Genomic DNA, 26,022 nt, shown 5'->3' on the forward strand with positions numbered 1-26,022 from the left:
TAATCTCTAGGTCCGTCCATGTTGCTGCAAATGGAATGATTTCATTCTTTTTTATGGCTGAGTAATATTCCATTGTATATAGGTACCACATCTTCTTTATCCATTCATCTATTGATGGGCACTTAGGTTGCTTCCATGTCTTGGCTGTTGTGAATAGTGCTGCTATGAACATAAGGGGGCTGTATCTTTTCGAATTATAGTTTTGTCTAGGTATATGCCCAGGAGTGGGATTGCTGGATCATATGGCAACTCAATTTTTAGTTTTTTGAGGACCCTCCATACTGTTTTCCATCATGACTGCACCAATTTACATTCCCACCAACAGTGTTGGAGGGTCCCCTTTTCAGGGAGCTGGTTTCTGAAGTCACTAGTCGGGCAGCTTGGGCTGTGTAGGGCTGGGGCCCCTTCTGGAGGCCTCCACACCCCTGCACGCGCATCCCTCACCTCCATGGCATGCCTTGAGGGCAGTGTCACTGCTCCACGGATGAGGAAGTAAGGGGGACACAGCTTAGTAAGGTGCCAGGGGGGACTTCGTGATCCCTGCCTCGGGGGAGGTTGGGAAGAGTCATGACAGCGTGGGTGTCTGGTGCTACTTTGGTGCATAGACACAGCTCCAGGCTACTCCCCTGTCGCTGTCGTTGTGGCTAAAGTGCTTCCCGATGGCCAGGTGGAAGCCGTTCCATCTTTGAGTACTGCCCTCAACTCCTGCCTCCTGCCCTCCGCTCCCCTCTGCCTGCGTGCCTCATCCTTCAGGCCGCGGCCTGGCATTTGTTCTCTGGAGCTCCCAGGGGTCCCTCACCTCTTCTGGACACATCAGTGCTCTAGCACCCTCGTTCCTGCCCACTTGGGGGTGAGGCCTGAAGGAGGGGACAGCCTTTTGTGTTAACACTGTGGGACTCAGTCCTGAAGCCAAGCAGCAGAAGAGAGTTCAGCCACCTCCTGCCTCCTGTACCCTGCTGGTTAGTGGGGCTGGAGTTCCCACGGGGTTTTTGACACATCCGGGGGACCCTCAGCAGCCGTGCCCTCTGGGTGCTGAGACAGAGCAGTGCAGCAGAACCTCTCTGCTTGTTAGTGAGCTAGGCATTCGGCCACACTCTTGGCGCTGAAAACAATTTGGAGGAGGAGAGCAACGGGGCTCACTTATCACAGGACCCTCCCTTTCCCTGTAAGGGCCAGTCTCTTGTGTGATTCTTGCTTGGGAGCCTCAGCACGACAGAGCCAGCAAGCCACTGGGATGGATTATTCCTAAATCCAGGGGAGATGTTTAAAATGCTCAACAACCAGAACTTCCTGGCACCAGCCGTCACAGAGGTGCCAGCTGCATACAGCTGCATCGGTGCATTTCTGCAGAAGATCGGTCTGCCCTAAAGCCTTTGAAACCCCGAAAGAGTGGCTGGTTTTTAGCTAAGCCGTTGCTGTCCTGCTGTCGCTGTGCTGACCCGAGAGCCCTTTCAGAAGGTGCTCAGCTGCGGAGCCGTCGTCTGTCCACGAGGAAGAGGCGGCTGTCATCCCCAGGCTGTTTTCCCTAGCTATAGCTGATAACACGGGACCTCATTCCAGAAGGACCATTTGGATTTGTTTTCTGCAAATAAATCCCCCACGTTTGCTGGAAGCTCTTCTGCTGTCTCCTTCTGACTCAGGATCATTTACAGACTGGAGGATTTCTCAGGACACCCCCCTTCCACTAACTCACACATAAGAATGTTAACAAGTCCAGTTGGAGCCTCAAACCTGGAAGGATCTCGCAAGCCCAGAGGTGGAACTGTGTCTCCCCGTTTAGGGTTGCTGAGTTGGAAGGGACTTCACCTGGTTCGCCCTCCTCCTCAGAGCCAGAGTCTCCTGTACTGTGTCCCTCTACTTGAATGCCTCTACTTGCCTTGAAACGGCAAGATCACTCCCTCCTGGGGGTGGCCCATTCTAGGTCAGCTGGAATCAGCTGTTCCCTGTCACTCCCTCTGTCCTGTGGTAGGCCACCTACATTCTTCAGTGACCTGGTGTTTATTTAAAGTCTTCAATTGTGATCTCATCAACTCTTGACTGGTGTCTAAACAAATTATACCCACTGGTTTGATTAAGATAACTGGATTCAGAATTGGGGTCCAGAGTTTAATCGGTTCTACCACAAAGCATGTCCTGATGAAAATGGACTTTTTTGGGTAAAGAGTTTGGGCCATTCTGATCATAACTGCCTTCCTCCTCCTGTTTTTCCCTGGACGGTGGCGAGATTCCACGTGGGATCTTTGCATGTGATATTGGGGCATGCTGGGGACCACCGGGCCCCTGGAGAGCCTGGTGGGGACAGAGCGGTGGCCTGTCTGCTCAGCATTGGTGGTGGTGTCCACCAAGAACACTTTCTGGGTCATCATGAGACAGGTGGGGACCTGGGACCTGGGACCCTTTGCTGCAGTGCTTGCATCTGGACTCCTCAAGCAACAAAATGCAAAGAAACTATAAGGAACTAAAAATAACTGCACGCGTGCACAGTTGGGGCAAATTATGGACAGTAAGATACAGAAAGACCAAAAGAACCCAACTGCCACTTCTGAAGAGTGGGGAGCAAAAGCAGGGCACTGCACAAGCCCCCTCCACACACCACCCCCAAAGGGATGGGCAGACTACCTAAGCCACCCCTCTGGCCCGACCCCTGGGCTCACCCCCACCCTTACCCCACATGAGGAACCGGCCTGCCCTCCCCCTCGGGGAGCGAGCAAGGACACTTGTTACTTGTTTTCGATCCCTTGTGCTGCAGCATGAGTCCCAATAAAGCCTTGCCTGAATTTCTTTTTTTTTTTTTTTTAACGTCTTTATTGGAGTATAATTTCTCTACAATGGTGTGTTAGTTCCTGCTTTATAACAAAGTGAATCAGCTATACGTATACATATACCCCCATATCTCCTCCCTCTTGTGTCTCCCTCCCACCCTCCCTATTCCACCCCTCTAGGTGGTCACAAAGCACCGAGCTGATCTCCCTGTGCTATGCCTTGCCTGAATTTCTTGTCTGGCTTCTTATCAAATTCTATTGATTAAGGAGGCCAAGAACCCTGGTCAGGGTTCAGATGGGCAGGATCTTTCCCTTCTCTCACATCTCCACGTGGTCTCAGGCAGGGGATTTCTGTTCTCATGGAGCTGATGGAGAAAGAGAAGTGGTTAGGGCAGAACAGCCTGGCACAGACCACACAGGAACTGGAGAATCAGACAACCCTTGGAGTTCAGAAAAGCCCGAACAGCCCCCCTCCCTCCTGGTCCTGATGAATTGAGGGACCCTCTTAACCTCTTCCGGGATTTTTAGGTGCCAAGAAGATCAGAGTTACCTTTGATAAAAAGCTTTTGTGCCGAATCACACATCTTGGACAAAGCACAAGTTTGATGGGGATCCGGAAGGTGACAGGGATAGGACCACCCTGCAAAACTTGGCACAGACTTTCACTCAAAAGGGCTCGTTGAAATTCCAATTGAACTGGGCGTCCTGTGTTTTTATTTGCTAAATCTGACAACCCTCATTGGAGAGTGCATTAGGAAACGAGAAGTCACGTTTGTGTTGACCAGAAGGGGCCCACGGGGACCCCGGCTTCAGCCTGTCCCCATCCATCCACGAACCGGAACCCCCATCTCTTGGTCTCACACGTGCAGTGTCGCCTCCCTGGGAGCAGTGTAGGCTGCAGCCGAGGCTGGTCTCCGGAGCTTCCAGCCCAAGTCAAAGTTAACTGCAGAGTTGAATTCAGTAACTGGTCCAGCAGAGAAGTGCACGGCCGTGGCACGGTGGGGAAGGAAGTGGGAAAGGTATACCGGGAATTGCATGTTTTCCTGCCTGGTGTCAGGGAAATAGAATCGGCTGCAAGTCATTAAACCACCTCGCTGCCAGCCGCTGGAGTCTGCAGCCTGGCATGTGCCAGACTCGGCGATGGGACCCATTACAGATGGGAAATGACTCCGGGGAGCAGGGGCCAGGCTTGGCTGGCGCGGCTGGCAAATCAGCCCTCGTATGTCTGTTTAATAAAGTACTGGGACAGTGTACACCACCTCTGGGGAACACGGTTGGAAGGCAGCCCCGGTGCTGCTGGACAGGCATCTGGGCAGGGTGGGGAGGCCACAAGGAAAGAGAGTCTTGCGCAGCAAGCAGAGCTGCTGGGGCAGTTTTGCTCACCCTCTTCGCCTCTGAAAAGTCTCAGCCTTGGGGAATGAATTCCAGCAACCACGGGGTTTACCGAGCTTCTTTCTGCCCACGGCCATGCCACCTCACAGCACTGGAGGTCTGGAGAGAGCTCCCTAACGAGTTCCAGGTCCTTGGCAAGGTCTCTCTGCCTGTTGGGGCCTCGTTTTTCTCATTTCTTCTGCGACCAGAGGGTAAACTAGTAAAACTTTGGAAGCCCCCGGCAGCCCTTCGGAGGATGACATCTCCTTTCCCGACCGGGGTGGTGGATCTGGGGCATGGCCGGGGGTGTGGTAGTGAGGTGTTCGTGCAGGGCCGGCGCTGTTAGAAGGGAGAAGCAAGACTTGTAGCCTCTGGACCTTTCTTTGGAAACCGGTACCCTTGAGGGCAAGGGAGCTGGCATCTTGTAGTCAGTGGGCGGCCGCGGAAGGTTCCAGAACAGGGTAGTGACAAGGTGCGAGGAGGGTTGGAAGAGGGATCTGGGGTTGGGGGTGGGGTGACTGGGGTTGGGAAGGCCACACGGTGGGCCGGGGCTCAGGTCCCTGAGGGAGCGGCCCGGGGCGGGGCCTTGGGAAGGGAGGATGTGAGGAACTGGCCGCAGACAAAGAACTGAAAGAGCTCCTCCCGGCTCACCAAAGCGTCCCCGGCATTTCCTCCACCGAGAGAAGGATGTTTGTGCGGCAGGAGCCCTGAGTTATCCCTCCGCAGCAAAAAGCCTGGGAGACGTTGGGAGGGATCGTTTCAAAGCCTTCGGGGGAGGTGCAGCGGCCAAAAAAGGGCAGGGGAAAGAAAAAGCTACGATGTTTACAGAGAAAAAAAGTCAGTGGAAAAAATGACGGAGAGGTCAAGCTGATTCGGGGGATGGCCCTGTGCGGTCCCCTCGGGAGGGGCCGGTCGCCTGCACAGACCTCGGGGGAGAAAGCCACCAGGCCTGTCACCCTGCGACCCCGCATCCCGCCGTGGCCCCAGCCCAGCCCACGAAACGCCCCCTCCCGTCCGCTCGCCATCAGCCTGTGCGCGGGGATCCCGTGCATCCGCCTCCTCGCTGCCCGACTGGAGTTCACATTTCTGCTCGCAGACCTCAGATGTAGTCCGCTCCCCGCCTTCCCCCTCCCCCCCGCCCCCCAGGCCCTGCTCCAGAAGCCCGGGAGGGTCTGGCTGGGTGGGGACGACAGCTCCCAGCAGCTCTTTTGTCTGCTGTCCTGACAAAGGGGCCTGGACTTTCCCAAGCCCCACAGGTGTGAAGAGCTTGTTACCGGGGTGTTTGTTCAGCCCTATTAGTGGCCTGAAGGACTGTTGACAGAGGGTCCCTTTGTGTGCAGGCTCGGCTAAAGCTCTCTAAGCCCTTGACAAACACAGGCCACTTCTCTCCAGGGACTTTATCAGGAACCATCTAAAGCCTGCCTTGGCCGCTAGGAACTCCAGCCTCCTGGACGGACACCAGGGACAGGGTTTTGAAAGCATTTCCCAGTTTTTCTTTCCTTTTCATTTTTCCTACCACCTTGATCCACCTCTTGCCCATTCTGTTTCTGATAGCAGAGATAAAGCACAGGTCTGGAGTCAGAGATTTTGTTTTCAAGTTGGAGCTTAAAAAAAAAAGTGCTGTGGCTTTGCAGGCCTTCTGTCTCCCAAGAGGAGGTGCCATCAAAGACACTTCCAGAGAGGTCGGTGGGCCCCTCCCTGTGAGAACTTGGCTTCAGGGGGGCTCTTGGCCACCCCCCAGGGAAGTTCCCTCTTGCTAACTACCCTCCTGGAAGTCCTTTCACCAAGCTCCCTCCATCAACCCCCCACCCAACATGCCCCAAAGTGGACCACCTTCTCCCTCCGAATGGTTTCCTCTGCCCAGTACCCTGGAGGTTCAGTCCTTCTGGACCAGGTGGTCAGCACTCCTATCAGCTAGTCTCCTTCTGAGGCTACTCCCCTGCTGAAGGCCCCCATCATCTCTACCTTGAACTTGTGGAAGTCTGCAGGATGACCCCTCAGGGCTGTGGTTCCATCATGCCCCATCTCTGACCTGCCCGCCAGCTGAGAATGGTCTTACTGCCCTTCCTGCCACCCTGCCACCCGCCCCACTCAGTCCCACCCCTGTGGCTAGTTTGCAGCTGGAGCACACTCTCCCTGAACTCCTGAAAGCTTCCCTGCTGGCTAGAATCCGCCCCTTATCTCCAGGAGTTTGGGTGTCACGCAGCCAGAGACTTTTAGGGCCAGGAAAAAACTCAGAGATCATCAGACCCAATGTCCTCATTTTCCAATGAGAACACGGAGGCTCAGAGAGGCCAAGTGGGCTTTCCAGGGGCACACGCCTGGGTGAGCCGCAGAGCCAGGACTAACGCTTAGGTCCCAGCTCTCCCAAATCAGGTCCAGTTCTCTCGCTTCTCGTCCTTGCAACCTTGTGACGTTGTATCGGTTGTGTGCCATTTCAGTTTACTTAATCGTAACTACACTCACGTGTGAGACTCTAGGTCCTTGCCTTCACACATCTTTTTTCTCCTCTGCACGTTCTGGGCCGGTGGTCCTCAGAGTGTGGCCCTGGGACAGGCAGCGTCACCTGGGAACTTGTTAGCAGTGCAGGTGCTCAAGCCCCACCTACAGCCCTAGTGAATCAGAAACCTGTGGGCCTGGGGCTCAGCTGTCTCTGTTTTGGCAGGCGATCCTGGTGATTCTACACACCCGTGTTTGAGAACCGTCCCATGTCGGGGTCTTGCAAGGGGATTGGTGGCTTGGATTGAAAACCAGAAGTGGAGAGAAGGAAGAGGGGGGCATAGTCTTGAAAGAGCGAAGTGCAGTGATATCAGCCCTATACTGGCTGTGCTTCCCAACTCAGGCTGGCACATCGAAGGGGCTCTGTTAATATTCGTTGAATGAAGAAATGAACAAGCAATCGTGCCGAAGCGTGCAATGTCGGGGGGTATCATTGGTGGCTCCGTCTTATGTCTTTGCAATGTCAGGGGGTATCATTGGTGGTCCCGTCTTATGTCTTTGCAATGTCGGGGGTTATCATTGGTGGCCCCGTCTTACGTCTTGAGGTGTCATGTCTTTCCTCTCGTGTTCTCTCTGGGAATTCCCTGGAGTCCCATGGAATATCCTCACCTCACCTGGGCACTGTCACACCCAGCATGGACTTGTTGACTTTTCTTCTAGACAAGCGAGTTGTCCAGTTCTCCTGGCCATGTCTAGGTGGTGCATTCCAACACTATTTCAGATTGAAGTTGACACAAGGCACTCCACAAATGATTGCAAGCCCTTGAGCCTTGGCTGGAACCAAATGACTCCTGTGAGATGCTTCTAGTCTCTTAGCGGCCGCCCAGTCTCTCTGGCTCACTCCAGCTGGTCACCACTGCGTTATATGGGCAGCTGATGTCTCTGGTGACAACCTTTAAGCCCTGTGTTCAGGGGGAAGGGGTAGTCCTTGGAGTGAAGTGACAGTGACAGCAGCATTAACCAGACTTTTTCATACCAGGTATCTCTGCGAGGGTGGGGACCACCTCTGTCCTGCCCACTGTTCTATTCCAGCGCCTTGCCTGGTGCTGGGAACGTAGTAGGTGCTCAGTAAGTATCAGCTGAGTGAATAAATAAACCCATGAGCTCCCAGATTTGCCATTAGTAAAATGAAACCTATAGTCGGGGATTTGATTGTTTTGCAGATCTATCTACATGAGCGATCATTTCTCTTATGCCCAGCTCACCTGTAAGACACGAAAGGATAGGGGCCCCAGAAATGCTTGGGTGGGTCCCGCCTCAGCCCCTGTCCCACAAGGAGCCCTCTGAGAGCCCAGTTCAGTGTCCCCAGGTGCTGGCGGGAGCCAGGTGTGTGGGGAGCAGTGAAATCTCAGCCTGGTCATCTCACTAGACGCTGAAACTGGGCTCAGAGAAGCCACCACTGGAGCGGAATACTTAACATTTATAAACAAGGGTCAAACAACTTCTAAGTAAACAGTATACCAAGTAGAGTAGCAAAATAATAAATAAAAGGAAATACAAACTGCCCCAAACTCTTAAAAATAACTCAAATATTTTTGTTATTCTGAACCAGTCGTTTCAGAAGTTTCTTTTGAAACCAGACCTCTCCCCACTGCTCCATCACGTACGCCCCACCGCAAAACTCTCCCCTTTACCTCCCCGTGGGCTCTCTCTCCAGAGTGCCTTCCACTCCAACTGATTTCTTTTCAATTTAGTGCCAATTCCACCAACATTTGCTGCTGGTCTGTGGACCACCAGTGGCAGCGCCTGGATGCCTGTTAGAAATGCAGACTCCCAGGCCCCAGCTCTGGCCCTTCTGAATCAGAATCTGCATTGGAACAGGTTTCCTAGGGGTCCCATCTGCATGTTGCAGTTGGAGCAAGGCCAGCAAGAATACTTGTCTGTGCTCTGGTTCTCTTCTCAGGCCCTGCCTTGTCTACCTGGTCCCAGCAGAATGGCCTCCCGACCATCAGTCCCTACAGCTCTGGGCACAGTTGGAAATTCCAGGTCTACTGTGTGGTTACCAGACGTCTGTCCATCTCCCTTCTGAGACAGAAGCACCCTGAGGGCAAGTGTCTGTCTTGTCTGCCACCATATCCCCTGCACGCACACACCATTATTTATTTTTATTTTTATTTATTTATTTTTTTGGCCGCCCCACACGGCTTGGGGGATCTTAAGTTCCCCGACCAGGGATTGAACCCGCGTCCTCGGCAATGAAAGCGCAGAGTCTTGACCGCTGGGCTGCCAGGGAATTCCCAGAATCTGGCCCTTTTAAAGGCTTCAACTGGTGTTTGTTGAAGAAACAAATGTCTGTCACTCCCTGGGCAGCGTTTGAAGCTGCTGAGTTTGCTCTTAGAGGCAGCAGCAAAGGGTGTAAAGCTTTGCCTACCCTGGGCGAGGGGGGGGGATTCACGATCTCTCTAACCCAGGCTTTCTCCAACTTGGCACTATTAACATTTGGGGCGGGATCACCCTGTTGTACGGGCTGTTCTGTGCCTGGTAGGGATGTTCGGCAGCATCCCTGGCCTCTGTCCCCGAGATGCTGGTAGCACCACCTTTGGCAGTTGTGGCAACCAAAAATGTCTGCTGGGGGACAGAACTGCCCATGGTTGAGAACCGCTGCTCTAAGCCCTCACCCAGAATGTTCTGAACATTCTGTGGTGGTTGAGTAGGTCTTGTGGTCCTCACCCGGCAGCCACAGACCAAATTAGAAAGGGAATTGGTGAGGGAAGCGGCCCCTGCCCCCCACCCTGTAAACGCCCGTCGTGTCCCCACCCGCCCCGTTGGCCTGGACTTGTGGAAATGCGTCGCTGATCACAGTAGGTCTGAGAGCTGCGCTTTCCCGGGCACTCGGGCAGCTCAGGGCTGGGGGCTGGTTTCTTGCCTACAAAGCCCCCAGCCTGCAGATGGAGCATACGTGGGCCAGTTATGTGGGACGGTTCGGCTGCAGATATAGAAGTCCAAAGTTCCCTGCTGGGCGGCAGAACTAACCTGGGCAACCTTCTTGAAAGAATTGGCCTCTAGGCAGGGGAGAATGTTAGGATTGATCCTGTGTGCGGGGAGGGGGGGCAGGGCCCTGCACCAAGCCCAGAGCTCTGAGGGGGCCCATCGCCCAAGGCCCGTCCTGTTCCGCAAGAGCCCCTGAGCCACATGGAGTTTAGGGGAGTCAGGACCAGAGTTGCTGAGAGACAGGGCCAGCATCCGGCTTAGCAACGTCTGCCGATTCTTTCTGGGCCTGGGAGAGCCCTGGCGGGATTGGGCATTAGCTCGTCAGGCCTTTCAGGAGAGGGCCAGCATCTGTGTCTGGTAAACTCATCAAACCAGTGGATGCGATCCAGCCCCCACTGTGTACGGGGTCCCAGGAGGAGTCCAGGGCATCCTATTGTGGCTTCTTCTCCGTAGAGCACTGCAGTCCGCTCGAGCAGACAGGAGCTAAATCAATGAGTTAAAGCAGCAGGACAAGTTTAAAGTAGTTCAAAGCAACAAGAAAAATGTCACAAATGCCACGAGGCTGTGCCTTGGTGGAGGGTGTCATCCTGGCAGACCACACAATCCTCCATCTGTCCTGCGTTTCTACCTATCGACCTACCTAACCTGTCCACCCACCCACCCGTTCGTCCATCCACCCATCCACCCATGCACTCACCCATTCATCTACCCATCATCCGTCTATCCTCCCACCCACCCATCATCCATTTACCCCTCTACTCAGCCACCCACTCCTCCATCCACGTGTCCATCCACCCACCCATCCATCCACCCACCCACCCACCCACCCATCCATCCACCTTCTCTCTTGCTTTCTTATTTTTGCGCTCTCTCTCGTTATATATTGGGGTCCGCTCTGGCCTGGAAGATATAAGGGCGAACACTGTCCCCGTCCTCCAGGAACCAGCACGGCTGAGGGGAGCGTCTGTCCCATTTTATCTAAGAGCTTGCTGCTAAGAGTGCCCATCTGCCCCTCCCTCTGTGAGACTGGGAGCCCCTGTGTCCCTCACGGCCTGTGGCACAGGACTTGGCACGAAGCTGGAGCGCCTGCATGTGTGTTGCTTGAACTCCCTGGGGGTAGTGAGGGGTTGGACAATCCAGGTTGGTGGGAGAAGTTCGTAGACGCTTCAGGAATGGTGGTGACAGGCATTATGTTAAAAGAAGACTTAGAGGACCTTTTGAGGGGAGAGGAAAATGGGACCCCACCTCCTGGGCCCCTTTCCCTGCCAGGTTTCTGGTTGGGGGGATGGGGAGCTCGCTTTCCTCTCTCCTGCCCCACGTTTTGCCCCTGGGTCTGAAATGCAGCCACAGGGGATGTGTCCTTGGCGATCCCCACGTGACAGCTGAAGGGGAGGGCACAGAGCTTGGGGGCCAGGCCAGGTCAGCTCCGTCTGGGTGGCTGGGAGACCCCTGGACAGGACGCGGCACCTCGAGGGGCCAGGTCAGCTCCGTCTGGGTGGCTGGGAGACCCCTGGACAGGACGCGGCACCTCGAGGGGCCAGGTCAGCTCCGTCTGGGTGGCTGGGAGACCCCTGGACAGGACGCGGCACCTCGAGGGGCCAGGTCAGCTCCGTCTGGGTGGCTGGGAGACCCCTGGACAGGACGCGGCACCTCGAGGGGCCAGGTCAGCTCCGTCTGGGTGGCTGGGAGACCCCTGGACAGGACGCGGCACCTCGAGGGGCCAGGTCAGCTCCGTCTGGGTGGCTGGGAGACCCCTGGACAGGACGCGGCACCTCGAGGGGCCAGGTCAGCTCCGTCTGGGTGGCTGGGAGACCCCTGGACAGGACGCGGCACCTCGAGGGGCTCCTTATACGCTGTGCTGCCCCCTGCCCTCCCTTCTCTCCCGGGCTGACCTCTTCGTTCTCACAAAGCTGCCCTTTCCTTCCCGCCTTGAAATCTGATAATGAAACTAATACCCAATATTTTTGCCTCCAAGAGAGGCAGGAGATAAACAGGAAGGCGTGAGGGATTAAGGTGTCTTTCCAAGGCAGGGGCAGGGGACAGGCTGGGAGCTGGGCGACACTCTGTGTGGAGCCGAGGGATCCAGATGTGAGCTGCTTTGCCTGATGCATTTTTCCGTTTGTGCAGAGAAAAGAAAACAAAGAGAAAAGAAAACAAGCCGTAAAATACTTTGCAGAAGGCTGAGCGTGGGCAATTGCCACTGATGTCCCCTGACAGCTCCAAGAAGAGGGGGACAGGGCGGGGGGCGGGGGGAGCCCTGTCTTTTGATGTTCGGCCTCTGAGCTTTCTTTTGTGTGACCAGTTGTTTGGGAAGAGCTTTTGCTGGTGTAAGGTGCATATGGAAGGGAGATACCAATCAGAGGTTCCCCCTGGGGTGGGGAAGGGGGGTGCTGAGCTCCGAGGAGGGAATGGGGGAACAGCTGGACTGACTTTACAGATGTGGGCGCAGGCTTAGCATCTGCCTCTGAGAAGGGTCAGAAGATGCAGCTACTGAGGCCTTTCCTGTACCCGAGAGGCCTGAGGAAGTGATGCCCCGGTGATCCTTCCAGATCCCTGTGACTTCTGTCCTAGTAGGAAAGATCCAGATTCTAAGCTGTAGTCTAGGGCCAGCTGTTCCTTCCAGAGATGTGGGTCCTTTCCTCTGGGGCAGTGGGCCAGGAGCCAGGAGACCTGGGTTCCTGTCCTGGACCCCCATTTACTGGCTTGGTGGTCCTAGGTCGCTTGATCCCTCTGAGCAGCCCCCTCTCACCCTAGTCTGGCTGAGTGAGTCCACAGTGACAATGAACTTGCATCTTTCCCTTTGCTGGTGGGCAGGGTGTAGCTGAAGTTTCTTTGCACCTGATTGAACTCAGCCCCTAGGGCTGGAGGTGATGAGGGGATACTTGTAAGGCTCTTGGGAGTCATTCTCTGGCTTAATTTGGCTTCTGGATGCTTCTTCTAGACTTCAGGCATAAGCTGAGGTCTTTTCTCTTGTATCACACACAGCGTCTCCTCTAGAGCCCTCATCCATCTCTACTTGTAAACTGTGTGTGATTTGAAGGGTGATTCTAGGAAGAATATTTAAAGAAGCTTATCATAACATCAGAGAGAAAAATTAAAGAGGCAAAATTTTTTTAAATCACAAAAGTAATATGTGAATAAGAAACTGGTAAAAATATTTGCAGCTTGGATGTAAAAAAGACAAATGGTTTTTAAACCATCGTCTATAAGAGCACTAGACATCGTAAGAAAAACACCCACCTTTTTTGAAATCTGGGCAAATGGCATGAACAGGCAATGCATACACACACAAAAAGAAATATAAATAGAAAAACAAACACATGGAGAAATGTCCAATCTCACTGGTAATCAAAGACATGCCATGCAAATTAAAATTGTGTGTGTTTGTGTGTTTTCCAGACGAATTGGCAAAGGCTAAAAAAAAAGAATGCTGATACCAAATGCATATTGTTATTCTTTTCTAGGGTGTGGAGAAATAGGAACTCTCATATCCTGCTGGTGGGAGAGTAAACTAGGACAGCGTTTCTTGAGGGCATTGAGATCCCGAGTTAAGAACACCAAAATTTAACCTGGCGATTCTGCCCTGAGAAATTTACCGTACGACAATCATCAGAGCAGAGTACAGATATGCATGTTCAAAGATGGTTACCATTGTGTTGTTTGTAATAGTGAAAAACTGGGAATAACTGCCCAATCTGGGAAGGCCCTGCTTTTAACTGCATCAGCTTCTGATTCCAAGGAGCCCATTTCGTGTATGCATACAGTGGAGGACTTTTCAAAACTATGAAGGACATTATCTGACATAAAAAAATGTTCATCATTATGAGAAAACTGGCTTGGAAGCGAGAGGTACAAGTGTGATCCACGTGTGTAGGAAAGAATTAAATAGCTCCACAGCTGAGCAAATGTTAATTAAAGCCTGCAAGGAGAGACCCAGTATTAACAGCAGTTGGTGGAGATTCGAGTGCGATTTTTTTTTTCTTTAACTTTCTGCTTTTGTTTTTCAAGTGTCTGGTATTAAGCGTGTATTTCTTTAACAATTACATAAAATGCGATTTAAAACAAGCTTAGCACAAAAGCAAGGGCAAATCGTGTTGTAGAGTGCGCAAGATTAGGCCAGATTTAAGCTGGAGGCGTCCTGGAGTCAGAAGCCTAAAGAGGAAGCAGGGAACAGTGTCACAGGGTGATATGAAGAGGGCTGTGTAGGGGCTGTGCTGGATCCCTAGGGAGCTCAGACCCCACTGTGTGCAAGCCAGAGGTGAAGATGGGCCTGGAAGTGACATTGAAACCAAGACACGGAGGTTGAGAAGGATGCAGGCAGATAAGGAGGGGGCTTGAGAGCAGAGGGTCCGAGGAGGCAAGGAACAGCAAATGCAAAGCCACAGAGGGGACAGGTGAGGGGTCCTCACACGTGGCATGCTCCAGAAACTGACAAAGTTTGATACAGCTTGAAGCATAAGAGGAGAGAGGGGGATGATCAGAGCTACAGCGGGAGAGAGAAGCAGGACCAGTTTATTCAGAGCCCGGGAGGCCGTGTTAAATGATTTAGATTTTATTCAGTGGGGAGCCACTGAAAGATTTTAAACAGGTACTGGACATCTTCAGATACGTGCTTAGAACTCCTGCTCTGCTTACAATGTCAGGAGCTTGGAGGGCTCAGCTCAGGTGACAGGGGCCAAGGCCTGATGGATGGAGAGCGGTGAATGGGTTTGGGGAAGGCGCCTTAGGGTCCACATAGAGACCCCAAAGCAGAAGCCGGCAATGTGGATTTGGGAGACAGGAGCACAGAGGTGGGCACTGCCATGAGGGGTGAACGAGAGCGTCAGAGCAGAGGGAAAAGGGTGCTGAGTCCAGAGGAGCATGTGGGGAACAGGCAGAGGGAAGCAGGATTAGGCAGGAGCAGGACGGGGGGAGGCTGCTAAGGGCTTGTCCAGAGGACCCAGCGGCCAGGAGTGTGGGCCGCCACGCCGTGGGAAGTCATGCAAGTTGATGGAGGGAAGGGAGACGGTGCAGCGGGGCCCTGAGCCCTCAGTGGCAGGAGGAGGCGTGGGAAAAGGAGAGTCCAGCCCAGTGGCTGGAGCTCAAGGAAGTGGGGAGCGTGCGTGGGTAGAGGTGCTGCTGAGAAGCAGCGCAAGTGTCTGCTCCGGCTGCGGTGATCAGTTGGCACCCACCGGGGTGCTTAACCAACACACGTTTATTTCTCATAATTCGGAGGCTGGAGTCAAGAGCAAAGTGTGGGCAGGGTTGGTTTCACCTGAGGCCTCTCTCCTTGACTTGCACCCCTGCCATCTCTCTGCGTGTCCAAACTTCCTCTTTATGAAAAGAGGACGCCAGTCAGATGGGACTGGGGCCCACCCATATGTCCTTATTTTAATGTAATCATCTCCTTAAAGGCCCCATCTCCAAGATAGGTCCTCTACCAAGATGTCTCCCAATACAGCCCCGTTCCGAGGTTCTGGGGTTCGGGCTTCAGCACATGCATGGGGTTGGGGGGGTGACACAGTTCAGCCCACAGCAAGCAGGATTTGGGCACAAGGAGGATGCCAGCCGCACCTCCCAACTCTGACTTGTGTGATGAGCGTGTGGGCCGGGGGGAGTGGGGATCGTTTGAAGGAAGTGAGCCCTCTCCACTGGAGAGGGAAGCAGCCGGCTGGCGACGGTTCAGGTACTGCCAGGTGGTCAGTACCCGCTGATGAACGCAAACAGGGGAGCCAAGGAAAAAGCTCCCGGAAGAAAGGCTGTCTCAGGGTCGGGCAGTGGAGGAGGGGGAGCTGGGGGGACGGGGTCTCCGGCACCCCTCCTGACTCCGCTCCTGACCCGTGTCCCTGTCTCCCGTAGCCTGTAACTGCAACCTTCACGCCCGGCGCTGCCGCTTCAACATGGAGCTTTACAAGCTGTCGGGGCGCAAGAGCGGAGGCGTCTGCCTCAACTGTCGCCACAACACGGCCGGCCGCCACTGCCACTACTGCAAGGAGGGCTACTACCGCGACCTGGGCAAGCCCATCACCCACCGCAAGGCCTGCAAAGGTAGGCGGGGCGGGCCTGGGCCGCCCCTTCCCTCCCCTCTCCTTTTCCTCCTCCGGCGTTTCTTTTTTCTAGTCCCCACGCTGAGATCATCGCACGCACGCACGCACGCATGCCTCCCAGGTATCTGGAGGTGTAAGTCGGAACAAAGGGGCAGTGGAGAAACGGCTCCGGGAGAAGAAAGGAGGTGGGATCCCCGCGAGGGTGCAGGGCTCCCGGGCCCCGCCCCGCCCCCTCCGTCGGCACAGGTGTGCCGCATACCACAGGGCGGGGGTCATGTTCACCGGGCTTACCGTCGGCACAAAGGACTCTCTTTCACCAAAACCAAGCAGATGCATTTCTTTGGATGTGTGCGCACCGCTCCCCCACCTCCAGCCCCCACCACTCACACAGATGCGCACCTTCACTGTGATGTCGGCAACTGGGGGGCTGGGGGGGCGGGGCTCAGAAGAAACATTTAATCCACCTGCAAATAGTTTCACTTCTCAGGACAAAAAATTAAAGGGAGATGGGGGACTCTATTTTTTGTTCACTGAAGCAAGCAGTAATGTTTTAACTTTCTGCTGTTTGTTTTTTCCCACTAACAAAAATGAAGCGATGGTCAGATGACTCAGAGGAGTTGATGAAATGCCAGGGAATGTAGTGACATTGGGGGAGGGGAGAAGTGCTCTCCCCCCACCCGCACCCCCATTTGCTTTTGGGAATTCCAGGAACCAGGACTCTCCGGGTCCAAAACTTGAGGCCTAGCGCCACGGCTTCCTGTGAGCATGGCTTCCCGAGAACATATTTATCTCCGGGGGCTCTTGGGCCACAAGCCAGCATGGCTGGGGTCCTCACATGGGCCTGTAAAGACCCTGACACCGGAGAGACACAAGCCATGGGAGACTTAGGCCCAGATGATGAGCTGCAGCAGGGAAACCCTCCTGTGGCCACTGCTTAGCCTTGGATGAAGCCAAAGTATCATCCTCTTAACAGGAAATCCACCAGATGTTGGGCACTTGTGTGCAGGACCGATTACATAATTCGTGGGCCCCAGTGCAAAATGAAAATACGGGACTTCTTGTTCAGGAATTGCTAAGAATTTCAAAATGGCAAGCAGAGTTTCAACCAAGCGTGTGCCCTTCTGAGTGTGGGGTCCCTGAGTCGGCCCTGCTTGTGCAGGACGCTGTTCTCCAAAAAACAGGTTCCCAGTCTGTCTCCTCCTAGAGAAATCCCTTGGATTCCAAATGAGCAGAGATGAATAGGATGGCTTCCAACACACAAGCAAGCTCTCCTTCCAGATCTGTGGACTTAAGGCTGCCTCTGGTGGTTGTCGAGAGAAATTTAAGCATAAAGGTAGCTGGGCTGTTTCCACATTAAAAAACAACTCATCAGGTGAGCATCCCCCAGGAGACTTTGAGCAGGGGCTGAGAAAGTGACCTGGGCAAAGGGATCCAAGAAACGTCTACGGTGGCACGAAGGCAGGGGCACCATGGAAGGAGGGCTTTGGGTTTTCAGAGAATGTAGTTGGAAGGTAGCCAACGCCTTGTGCCCAAGTGTTTGTTGTTTCTCTTCTACAGAAGAAATTGAAGTCAGGGTCTTGTAAACAACTGGTTGCACATAGATTTCGTGGGGATTTGGCCAAGAAAATTTAATCAAGAGGGGCCAGTCGGGTGGGCAGCCCTGTGCCCGCGGATGAGAAGGTCTGGGCTGTGTCTGGAAAGGCAGTGGTCACTTCCTGCCATGCCAGTTTCTTCTGTCAGAGCAGGAAAGGCATGTCCCCTGGAGAGTCAGGAAGGAGCAGGGCCTTGGTCATCTTGCCGTCTTGCCTGCTCTCCCTTTCGTCTGTTGCCGTGGGGAGGGATGAGGGCCGTGTGTGGCCCTTCACTGCTGGGAGCGAGCTGTCAGGAGGCCACGGGGTGCTGGGAACCTGCAGATCGTCCTCCAGGGCTCTGCCACTCTAGTTAAATGGTGTGGAGCTGCCGGCTTCCTTTGCTGGTTTCCAGGAGGGACAGATGCAAGCAGATGAGGGTGTGGTCCTGTCTTATTTCAAATGCTTTGGCCAGCCCGGTGGCTGGGTCCTTTCTCCCAGCCCTGGACAGCGACTGCTTTGGTGGTAACGCTGGGAGAAGAACCCATGGAAGAGGAGAAAATGTAAGGATGGAATCTGCTCAGGAGGACACTTGCTTATCCTTCTGGGGAAAGGTGGCAGGAAAGGGTGGGACTCTCAGTGCCTCCTGACTGGTGAGGAAAGACAGTGCTTCAAGGATCCTGCCTCCTGATTGGTGAGGCAGAGCATTGCCTGAAGGGCCCTGCTTTGTGATTGGTGAGAAGATACAATGCCTGAAAGATCTGCTCTCTGATTGGTGAGAAGAAGAATGTGACCTGAAAGGTCTTGCCATTTCATTGGTGAGGAAAGGCATCTGTTGAAAGTTCCAGATCTTTCCACTCAGCTCTTTTTTTCCTGGTGTCACCCCCTTAGGGGATGTGGGAACTTTGAATCCACAGTTCCCTCACCAAAGAAAGACCCTGAGATCTTGGTGGGAACCAGCTGTAGGAGTTCAGATGCCGGCAAGGGGATGTGTACCCTTGAGATCTTCAGACAGGCGTCTCTCCATCACCCCGCCCCTGAGGAGTCCACTGTCTTGTCTTCCCAGGGCCGGATGGTTTAAGGAAATGGTTCCCTTAGTGGAAGCATTTGGTCCCAGCATTTTGATCTCAGATGGTTTGCTCTCAGGGGCTTCCAAAATCATGTAGATGTGGAGTCACCCCCAGCCCTGGCCCCATTGTAGCTCTCGGGTGAAGGCTGCACTTCTTTGCTCTGTTTCAGATGCATTTCATGGGGGAAATGGGACAACCAGCAGTGCCTCTTGACTCAAGTTGGCCGTTGACCTGAGGGTGCTTGGGAATGGCTATTGGGGCCCCTTTACTCCCAGGGTACCCGACTTCCCAGGGTCTGGGAGGAGCCCCGGGCAGGGGCTGAGGCCACCCATACACTGCTGGTGATTGGCTGACTCCCGACCTTGTTCAGTTGAGAGCAGGGGTGGACCCAGACAAGAACAGCTTGGAGCAAGGGTATTCCATCCCAAACATCATTATGCCGTTCCCCCATTTGGGAAGTTTCATAGCAACAAATTTGTTGGGTTCTTTCTCCCCTCCCCTAGCTTAGAACCAGACTGGGGCTGGCAGGGCCGGTGCACACAAAGGGCTGTAATCAACATGCCCAGGAAGCAGGCGGCTGCACTCTCCGCTATTCAGCGCGATTTCACAGCACTGGGAAGGCCTCATTATGGCGTGGGCTGTTGTCCTATACAAAGTCAGACGAGATGAATTTCTCCCCTTTCTCTGCAGAAGGGTGTGTGAATGATACTCGTTCTGGAATCTGTCAAAAGATAGGCGGTTTTGTTTACCATTTGTCTTCTTTATGGACTTGGGGGCTCTTTCTCTTTAGAGCCGGCAGAGAAGACGTTACCATTTAACCGTTTCAGCCGTGCCTCCCTTTAAACGATATTAATTTATCATCTCCCCAAACCATCTGTGACGGATAAAGACATTCCAGGAGTCTCCCGTGAACCGAATTGTGATGAGGATGAAGAGATTACCCACCGCATCTAGCGCCCCCGCTCAGAGCGGCCTGCTTCTTTCTCTCGTTGACCTGCCCCCTTCAAGTCCACGGTCACCACGGCTGATCGCAGGCTGCTAAGAAGGTGCCCGAGTCCTCAGAAGATGCGGGCGGCAGTGGGCAGGAGCCTGCGATGGTCCACACCAGCTCTGCCAGGGCTTGCGTGCTGCTCCCATCCACCCCTGTTTCTTCCAGCAGCTCTGCCAAGGGTTGGGGAGGAATCGAACATTTTGGGCCACGCCCTGGCCTCCCCAGCCACTCTGATGTGTAGCCAAGGCTGAGAACCAGGGCGGTGGGAGAATAAGAAATGAGTACAGTGACCTGCTCTTGTGTTGAGAAAGGGGATATTCACAGGTGACCTAGGATTTATTCTCTAGAGGGGAGAGCCTTATGTTTTAACGGTTCTCTTCATGAAAACTGGGCGGAGGGGGGTGTGTGTTTAAAATTGTGAAAATTTAAATCTTGCTGGTAAGGCTGGGAGCTTAGTTATACAGCCTGATGCTCCAGTGTCCAGATGAAGGCTGGGATTGGACAGTCATTACTGCTTCATAGTGTGTGTGTGTCTGTATACATGTGTGTATGTCTAGATCTGGTTGGCTGAGGATTTAGTCACCGCACGGCTAGGAACCTGGGACCTCCACCCCTTCCTGACTCTAAGCTAGTGTCCATGCAGCGGAGAAAAGCCTAAAAGCCTCAGAGATGCCCTTTTGATGTGTGGGCTCCTCGTCACATTTCCTTTTCCTAGCATCATCTTGGGAGGTACAGGGAAAAGCCTTGGTCATCTTGGCAGGAAGGTTCTCAGTGGCTGGAGCGGCTCCCAGCTTAGAGGGCAGAGACCACAATCAAAGCCAGCACCCACGGGTAGAGAGACAGTCAGAGGAGAGGAAATCCTCATGGAAGGGCTCAGCTCCAGCTGTGGCCTGTGTTGGTGCAGGCTTCCTTGTTCCCTGGGAACATGGGGGTCAGAATCCTGATCTCCAGATGTGCTCCAGGCTCAAAGCCCGGAGAGCATCACGCAAGTCATGGGACCTCCCTGGACCTCGGTCTCCTCATCTATGAAGTCATATTCAGATTTACGGTCTCTGAGCCCCATACAGCTTTGACACTCCACATAACACATCCTCTTTTTTTAAAAAAAATCATAAATTAAAAAAATTTTATGGGTCCCTGATCCAATAGGACAATGTCTTGTGTAAGTGAAGTTTGTGACCCGGGAACTTGGAAAAGCTGGCAGAGCCAGGAAATCGGGTGGAGGCAGTTTTCTCCTAAGATCTTTACAAATGAGGAGAGTCTCCCATCTTGTGACTTGGCCCTTGCGGTGCCCTGAAGTGGGGTCCTTCAGGCCCAGCCCTCCATCTCATTCCCCTGGGCCTCCTTGGCCAGTCTCTTCACCTCCCTGGGTGTCAGTCTCCTTGTCTCTGAAGCTTGCTCTCATCCTGATTTTACATGAACTCTCCTAGAGGATCCCCGGGGTCCCTGGTCTGAACAGAAGAGCCTCCTCATGTTTGCACTCCCCCAGTTAATAGGGGCATTTTACTTGGGAAATACCTTCTGCTACCAGAAGAGCAGCAGGTTACCACAGCCCCAGGCTAGGGATGAAGAGCTTTTAAAAGCATGGAACTTGGAGTTATTGAGACCAGGGTTCAGATTCCACCTCAAGGCAAGGTATTTACTCTTTGGTGCCTCAGTTTTCCCATCTGAAAATGGGGATAATAGTAGTCCCTCCTCCCTCCTAGGGTTATGGTGTCGATTAAATGAGACGATGCAGAGGAGGTCCCCAGCACATGGCGTGCACGCCACACTGGTGAGCTGTGACGATTATTAGTACGAGCGGAGAAAAAGAGAGTAACCAGAGCCCCTGCCATTGCCAGCATGCACACCAAGTGGATGGAGACCATTCCTTTGGCTCCCCGTGGCCTTAGTTCTTTCGGTGAGTGTGGTGCACAGGACAGCCGGCCCCTCTCACTTGAGAGTCTCAGCCCCGGGGTGTACTTGAAGGCCGATTCCCACCAGACTGGGCAGGGCCCCAGGGATTTGTCCCTAATGCCGTTGCACACCCTTGATAAAGGATTTACACGCTTTGGGAGCAAAATTGCTCCCAAACGACTGGAACGGCAGAGATGGGTGCCCGGCAGCCAGCAGGCGGAGGCCCTGAGCGGAGAAGGTGGGGAAGGGCTGTGTGCATCGAGACGCAGCAGTTCTGAAGGTGCTGCTAAGAAAGCCCTGCAGCATCTGAGGGGCTCCCGATGGGTCTGGGGCTGAAAGGTGGATGCGAGGCCCGAACTGGTCCTCACTGTTGGTCATCGGGTGCTCCAGCACCTCCCCCACTGCACTGTCCAGCCCCTGCCCGCCTACCTGAGCCTGTGCGTGCAGACAACACACACACACACACACACACACACACACACACACACACACACACACACACACACACACACACACACACACACACGGAACGACCTGTAGGACCTGTGCCTTTCGCCTCAGCTGTAAATCAGGTGCAGGAAGACTACAGTTAACTAGATCACGGAGGGTCATAATCCAGTTTGGGATGATGGTGCTCCCCCCCTTCCACTTCCTGCCGTCTGCACCTTGATCCGAAAGAGAGGTCGTGCAGCTTGAAACGTTTCTTCTTTTGTCCCTCGTTAGCAACTGCTGGGAGAAAGAAAAGCAGAGCCTCAGAGGAGGCGGACCCAGACAGCTGAGATGAAGTTTGTGGATTATCTGTGGATTTAAATTATCCTCGCCCCCTCATTAGCACGGAGAATTTAGGAGTGGGGAGTGATCGTCGTCAGGGTTGCCAGTGACCTCGGTTGTGAGGGGAAGGTCTTTGCTTTGTGCCCCTCCTACTTTCCTCCAGAGTCACAGGGTCCGTGAAATGGCCTCTTCCCCACGGAGAGGGCGGCACATTGGCCCTGAGCGTGTGCATTGATTCAGCCCATGTTCATGGATCGCCTGCTCCAGGCGGAACTGGGGGTACAGTGGTGACCAGGACAGACACGTACCCCTGGAGCTTGTGTTCTGGAAGGAGGTTGATGATAGAGAAGAAAAAGTAAGCAGAGGATGATTACAGATTGTGGCGAGTTACGTGGAGGAAATAAACAAGGTGGAAGGAGAGAGTAACTGGCTGCAGGGGATGGGGAGGGGGAGCTGCTGTACAGGGCATCCCGGGAGGACCTCTCTGGGGATGGGATGGACTTTGAGATGAGACCTGGGGTGTGAGGCGCAAACAGCCATGGGGGCACTGAGGGAGGAGCAGTACCGTTGCCTGGAAGCAGGTAAGGGCTGGAGGGCTCTCTGTCAGAAGGGAGGCGACGGGGGCAGAGAGGAGGGGGCCCGTTGCAAGAGCGGTGGATGCCACTGGGGGGCTGAGGACCAGTGACTGGAGAGATACGTCTGGCTTACCTTGTAAGACGCTCCTGCTGTGCGACGTGCCGCAGATGGGAGAAAACATCTGTGCATCGCATATCCGACCAAGGACTTGAGTCCAGGCTGTGTAGAGGACTCGCAGAACTCCACGATAAGACAACCAACCCCTGAGCTAGAAATGGGCAGAATACTTGAACAGCTACTTAGCAAAGATCCAGGGATGGCAAATAAATACCCAAACCGTCATTTGTCTGCATTAGGGAAATGCAGATTAAAACCACAGCGAGATGCCACTACCCACCCATTAGAATGTTGAAAATAAAAAGTCCTGACAGTCCCAAGCACTGGCGCGGGTGTGTGGTAACCGGAACTCTCGCACACGGCTGGGGAATTCAGAATGGCACAGCTGCTCCGGAAAACAGTTTGTCAGTGTCTTACAAAGTTAAGCATAGACCTGCCGTAATACTCAGCAATGCCTCCCCTAGGTATTTACCCCAGACAAACGAAATCTGTGTTCACACCAAAACCTGCACACGGATGTTGATAACAGCGTTATTCGCAACTGCCAAAAACTGGAAACAACCCAACTGTGCTTCAGTGGGTGAATGGACAGCCAGTGGTGCACCCGTCCTGTGAAATCCGACTCAGCAATGCAAAGGAACACGCTGTCGATTGACACAGCAACATGGACGCGTCTCAAATTCACTGGGTGTAAAGGAGGCCAATCTCAAAAGATTACCTACTGTATGACCGCACCGAACATACGGTACCTCCATATATTTTACATACGGTAAATCCCAGAATAAGATGGTCTGAAAAGCTGTAGGGACCGAGAATAGATCCTGGGTTGCCAGGAGTAGGGACGGGGGCGCTCACTGCAAAGGAGGAACACAGGGGATTCTTGGGAGAGTTGGGCTGTTCTGTGTCTTGAGTGTGGTAGTGGCTACAGGACCCTGTGCATGTGATAAAGCCCATAGGGCTGGACACCACAAAAAGCGAACTTGACCGTGTGTGAATGAAACGATGATGATGATGGTGATGACACGCTGCTTCCGTAGGGCTCTGTGATGCTGACTTTGGACCTCCTGGTCCCCTGTCTCCCATTCCTCATGGCTCTGAGCTCACAAAGGGACCAGTCCCCCTGGGGTCGGCATTCACTCCTCCTCCCTGCCCTGCCCCCAGCCCGCCTCACTGAGCCCCACCCACTGTCTGCACCTTACCCGAGTCCCTTCCCTTCTGGAGTCCCCAGCCATCTCGGCCAGCCTCCACGTTTCTCTTCTCGGGGTCCATCCTCCTCACTCTGTTGGGGAGCAGAGAACACCCCTTAGTGCCTGATATGTGTCCTTCCCCCAAGCGCCACCTCTGGGGGGTCCCACCAGGCTTCCCCAAAGAGGCCCAGCACACATGCAAGAGACATGGGAAGCCTTTGGATCTGAACTTGATTTTCTCTGAAGATTCTGGCCCTTTCTGTCTTCATGCACAAACTCTCACCTGCGCAGAGCATGCTGCTCTTCCTTCCCCTCCCCCCCCCCTCTCCCCCCCCTTCCTCCCCCACAGCAGCAGGAGCTCAGCCTGGTCCACATAACAGGGCCACTCCACAGGGCCCCGCCCGCCCCCGCTTTCTTTGTGGATGGTGTCCAGGTACACAGACAAGTGTCACTCCAAGCAGAGAAGGGTGTTTCACCCTAACCCAGTGCCACGGGCAGAGGAGGACCTTGGGCGTAGGCTGTAGCCCTTGGAGTCCCAGGGACCCCCGGACTGTCTCTAACGGTGCTCACCGATGGCAGCGTCCCAGATTCAGGGCCGGGCGGTTTCTCTCCCTACCGCGCTCCTCTGCAGCCCCGAGGCCTTGTGGGCACTGGAAGGGGCGTTTCCGGCAGACCCTGGCTGGGAAGGGCCGCATCCGGCACCTGGCGTTTGGCACTTTCTTCTTAAAGGACAGGAGTGGCAGGCTCCCCGCACGCACGGGGCGGGCGAGGACGAGGCCGCCCACGGGCAGGGCCCCTGGAGAAGCTCACGGTGCGGCCTCGCTCCTCTGACCCGGTGCCAGCCTCCCGCTCAGCCCGGGCACCCAGCGCGCTCCCCGCCTGAGGCCTGCGTGGGCCGCCCTTTTGCAAACGGTCCCCAGGTTGATGCGTCAGTGAGAGCTGTTGTGGGATCTGAGCTGGGAGGGACTCGAGCCATCACGGAGGTCCTGATGTCTGCTCCACCGGCCTGCTGGGGCGTCAGGGGCCCTCAGAGACGCGGCCTACCTGGAGAAAGCGTCCATCCCCCAGCAGAGGCAGCGACTTCCCCAGGGGAGCTGAGGCGTGAAAGGGCCCCCAGGCTGCTTGGTTGAGTGGCGGGACAGTCTGCCGTCTCCTGAGGCCCAGGACGCGCCTGGGCAGAGCCCCTCGGGAAGAAGACGCTGCCCTGAGGCTGAACACAAGCTGTGAGTGTGCTCAGGGGCCCAGAGCAATGTACCACAGGCCTGGAGCTTAAATGACAGACATGTATTTCTCACCGTTCTGGAGGTCGGAAGTACAAGACCAAGGTGGCCGCAGGGCTGGTTCCCTCTGAGGCCTCTCCTTGGCTCGGAGGCGGCCGTCTTCTCCCTGTGTCCTCACGTGGCCTTCCCTCTGGGTGTGTCTGTGTCCTCATCTCCTCTTCTAATGAGCACACCAGTCATACTGGATTGAGGCCCACTCCAGTGACTGAATTTTACCTTAGTCACCCCTTTAAAGAACCTGTGTGTGAGTACAGTCGCATCCTGAGGGACGGGGGTTAGGACTCCAGCATTTGAATTCTGGGGGGGGACATAATTCGGTTCATGACATGAGTTCACAACGGGCTGGAGGCCTGGGTGGTGGCCGTGAAGACATCTGAGGTGAGGTTTGGTGCTGCGGTTGTTCTGTCTCCCCCTCCTGTCGGGCTGCCCCGGGGGTCTGGGTGCCGGGCCCACTCCCCTCTCCTCCACACGCATGTGTCCTGGGATCACTGCCATTGGAGGGCCCCTGGAGCCAGGTCCTCAGGAAAAGTAGGTAGATGTCCTGGTGGGAACCCAGGATGGGTTTCCAGAGCCAGGGCTTGAGCTGCAGTGGAGGGGGGCCAGCCTCAGGTGTGCCTCTCCTCCTGATGGGAGCTGTGGGCCTCCAGGGATCCAGGGCAGAGAGCGTGAGAGGGAGCAGGAAAGGCAGTGTCCCGGGGTCCGAGCTGAGAGGGCCTCTGGCCATCACGGGGGCCCTGATAGCTGCTCCACCGGCCTGCCTTCCAGGTCAGCTTTGCGGGGGCTCTCGGCAACCCTGGTACACTTCTCGTAGCTGACGACCCGAATCTCAGAGAGGAGATTCTGGCCCAGTGCAGCAGGTCATGGTGTCGGGTGGGGTGGCCCATGGGTGTGGAGGCAGGGCCTGGTGTGCCTGGCAGCAAGAGTGCTTTCCTAGACCCCTGGGCCAGGACACTGCAGTGGACCGTGGCAGTCGGGGT

General features: G+C 54.6%; 1 protein-coding gene across 2 annotated transcripts in view; it reads left to right on the plus strand.

The window, feature by feature from the left end:
• The window catches only part of NTN1 (netrin 1), a 192,320-nt gene that overhangs the window by 106,626 nt on the left and 59,672 nt on the right, over window positions 1-26,022 (plus strand). For both annotated transcript variants that reach the window (XM_036837372.1, XM_036837373.1), the window contains exon 3: window positions 15,402-15,590. In XM_036837372.1, the coding sequence (XP_036693267.1) occupies window positions 15,402-15,590 (189 nt within the window). The remainder of the gene's footprint in view (window positions 1-15,401; window positions 15,591-26,022) is intronic.

This window comes from Balaenoptera musculus, chromosome 20, assembly GCF_009873245.2.
Source record: "Balaenoptera musculus isolate JJ_BM4_2016_0621 chromosome 20, mBalMus1.pri.v3, whole genome shotgun sequence".
Taxonomy (NCBI): domain Eukaryota; kingdom Metazoa; phylum Chordata; class Mammalia; order Artiodactyla; family Balaenopteridae; genus Balaenoptera; species Balaenoptera musculus.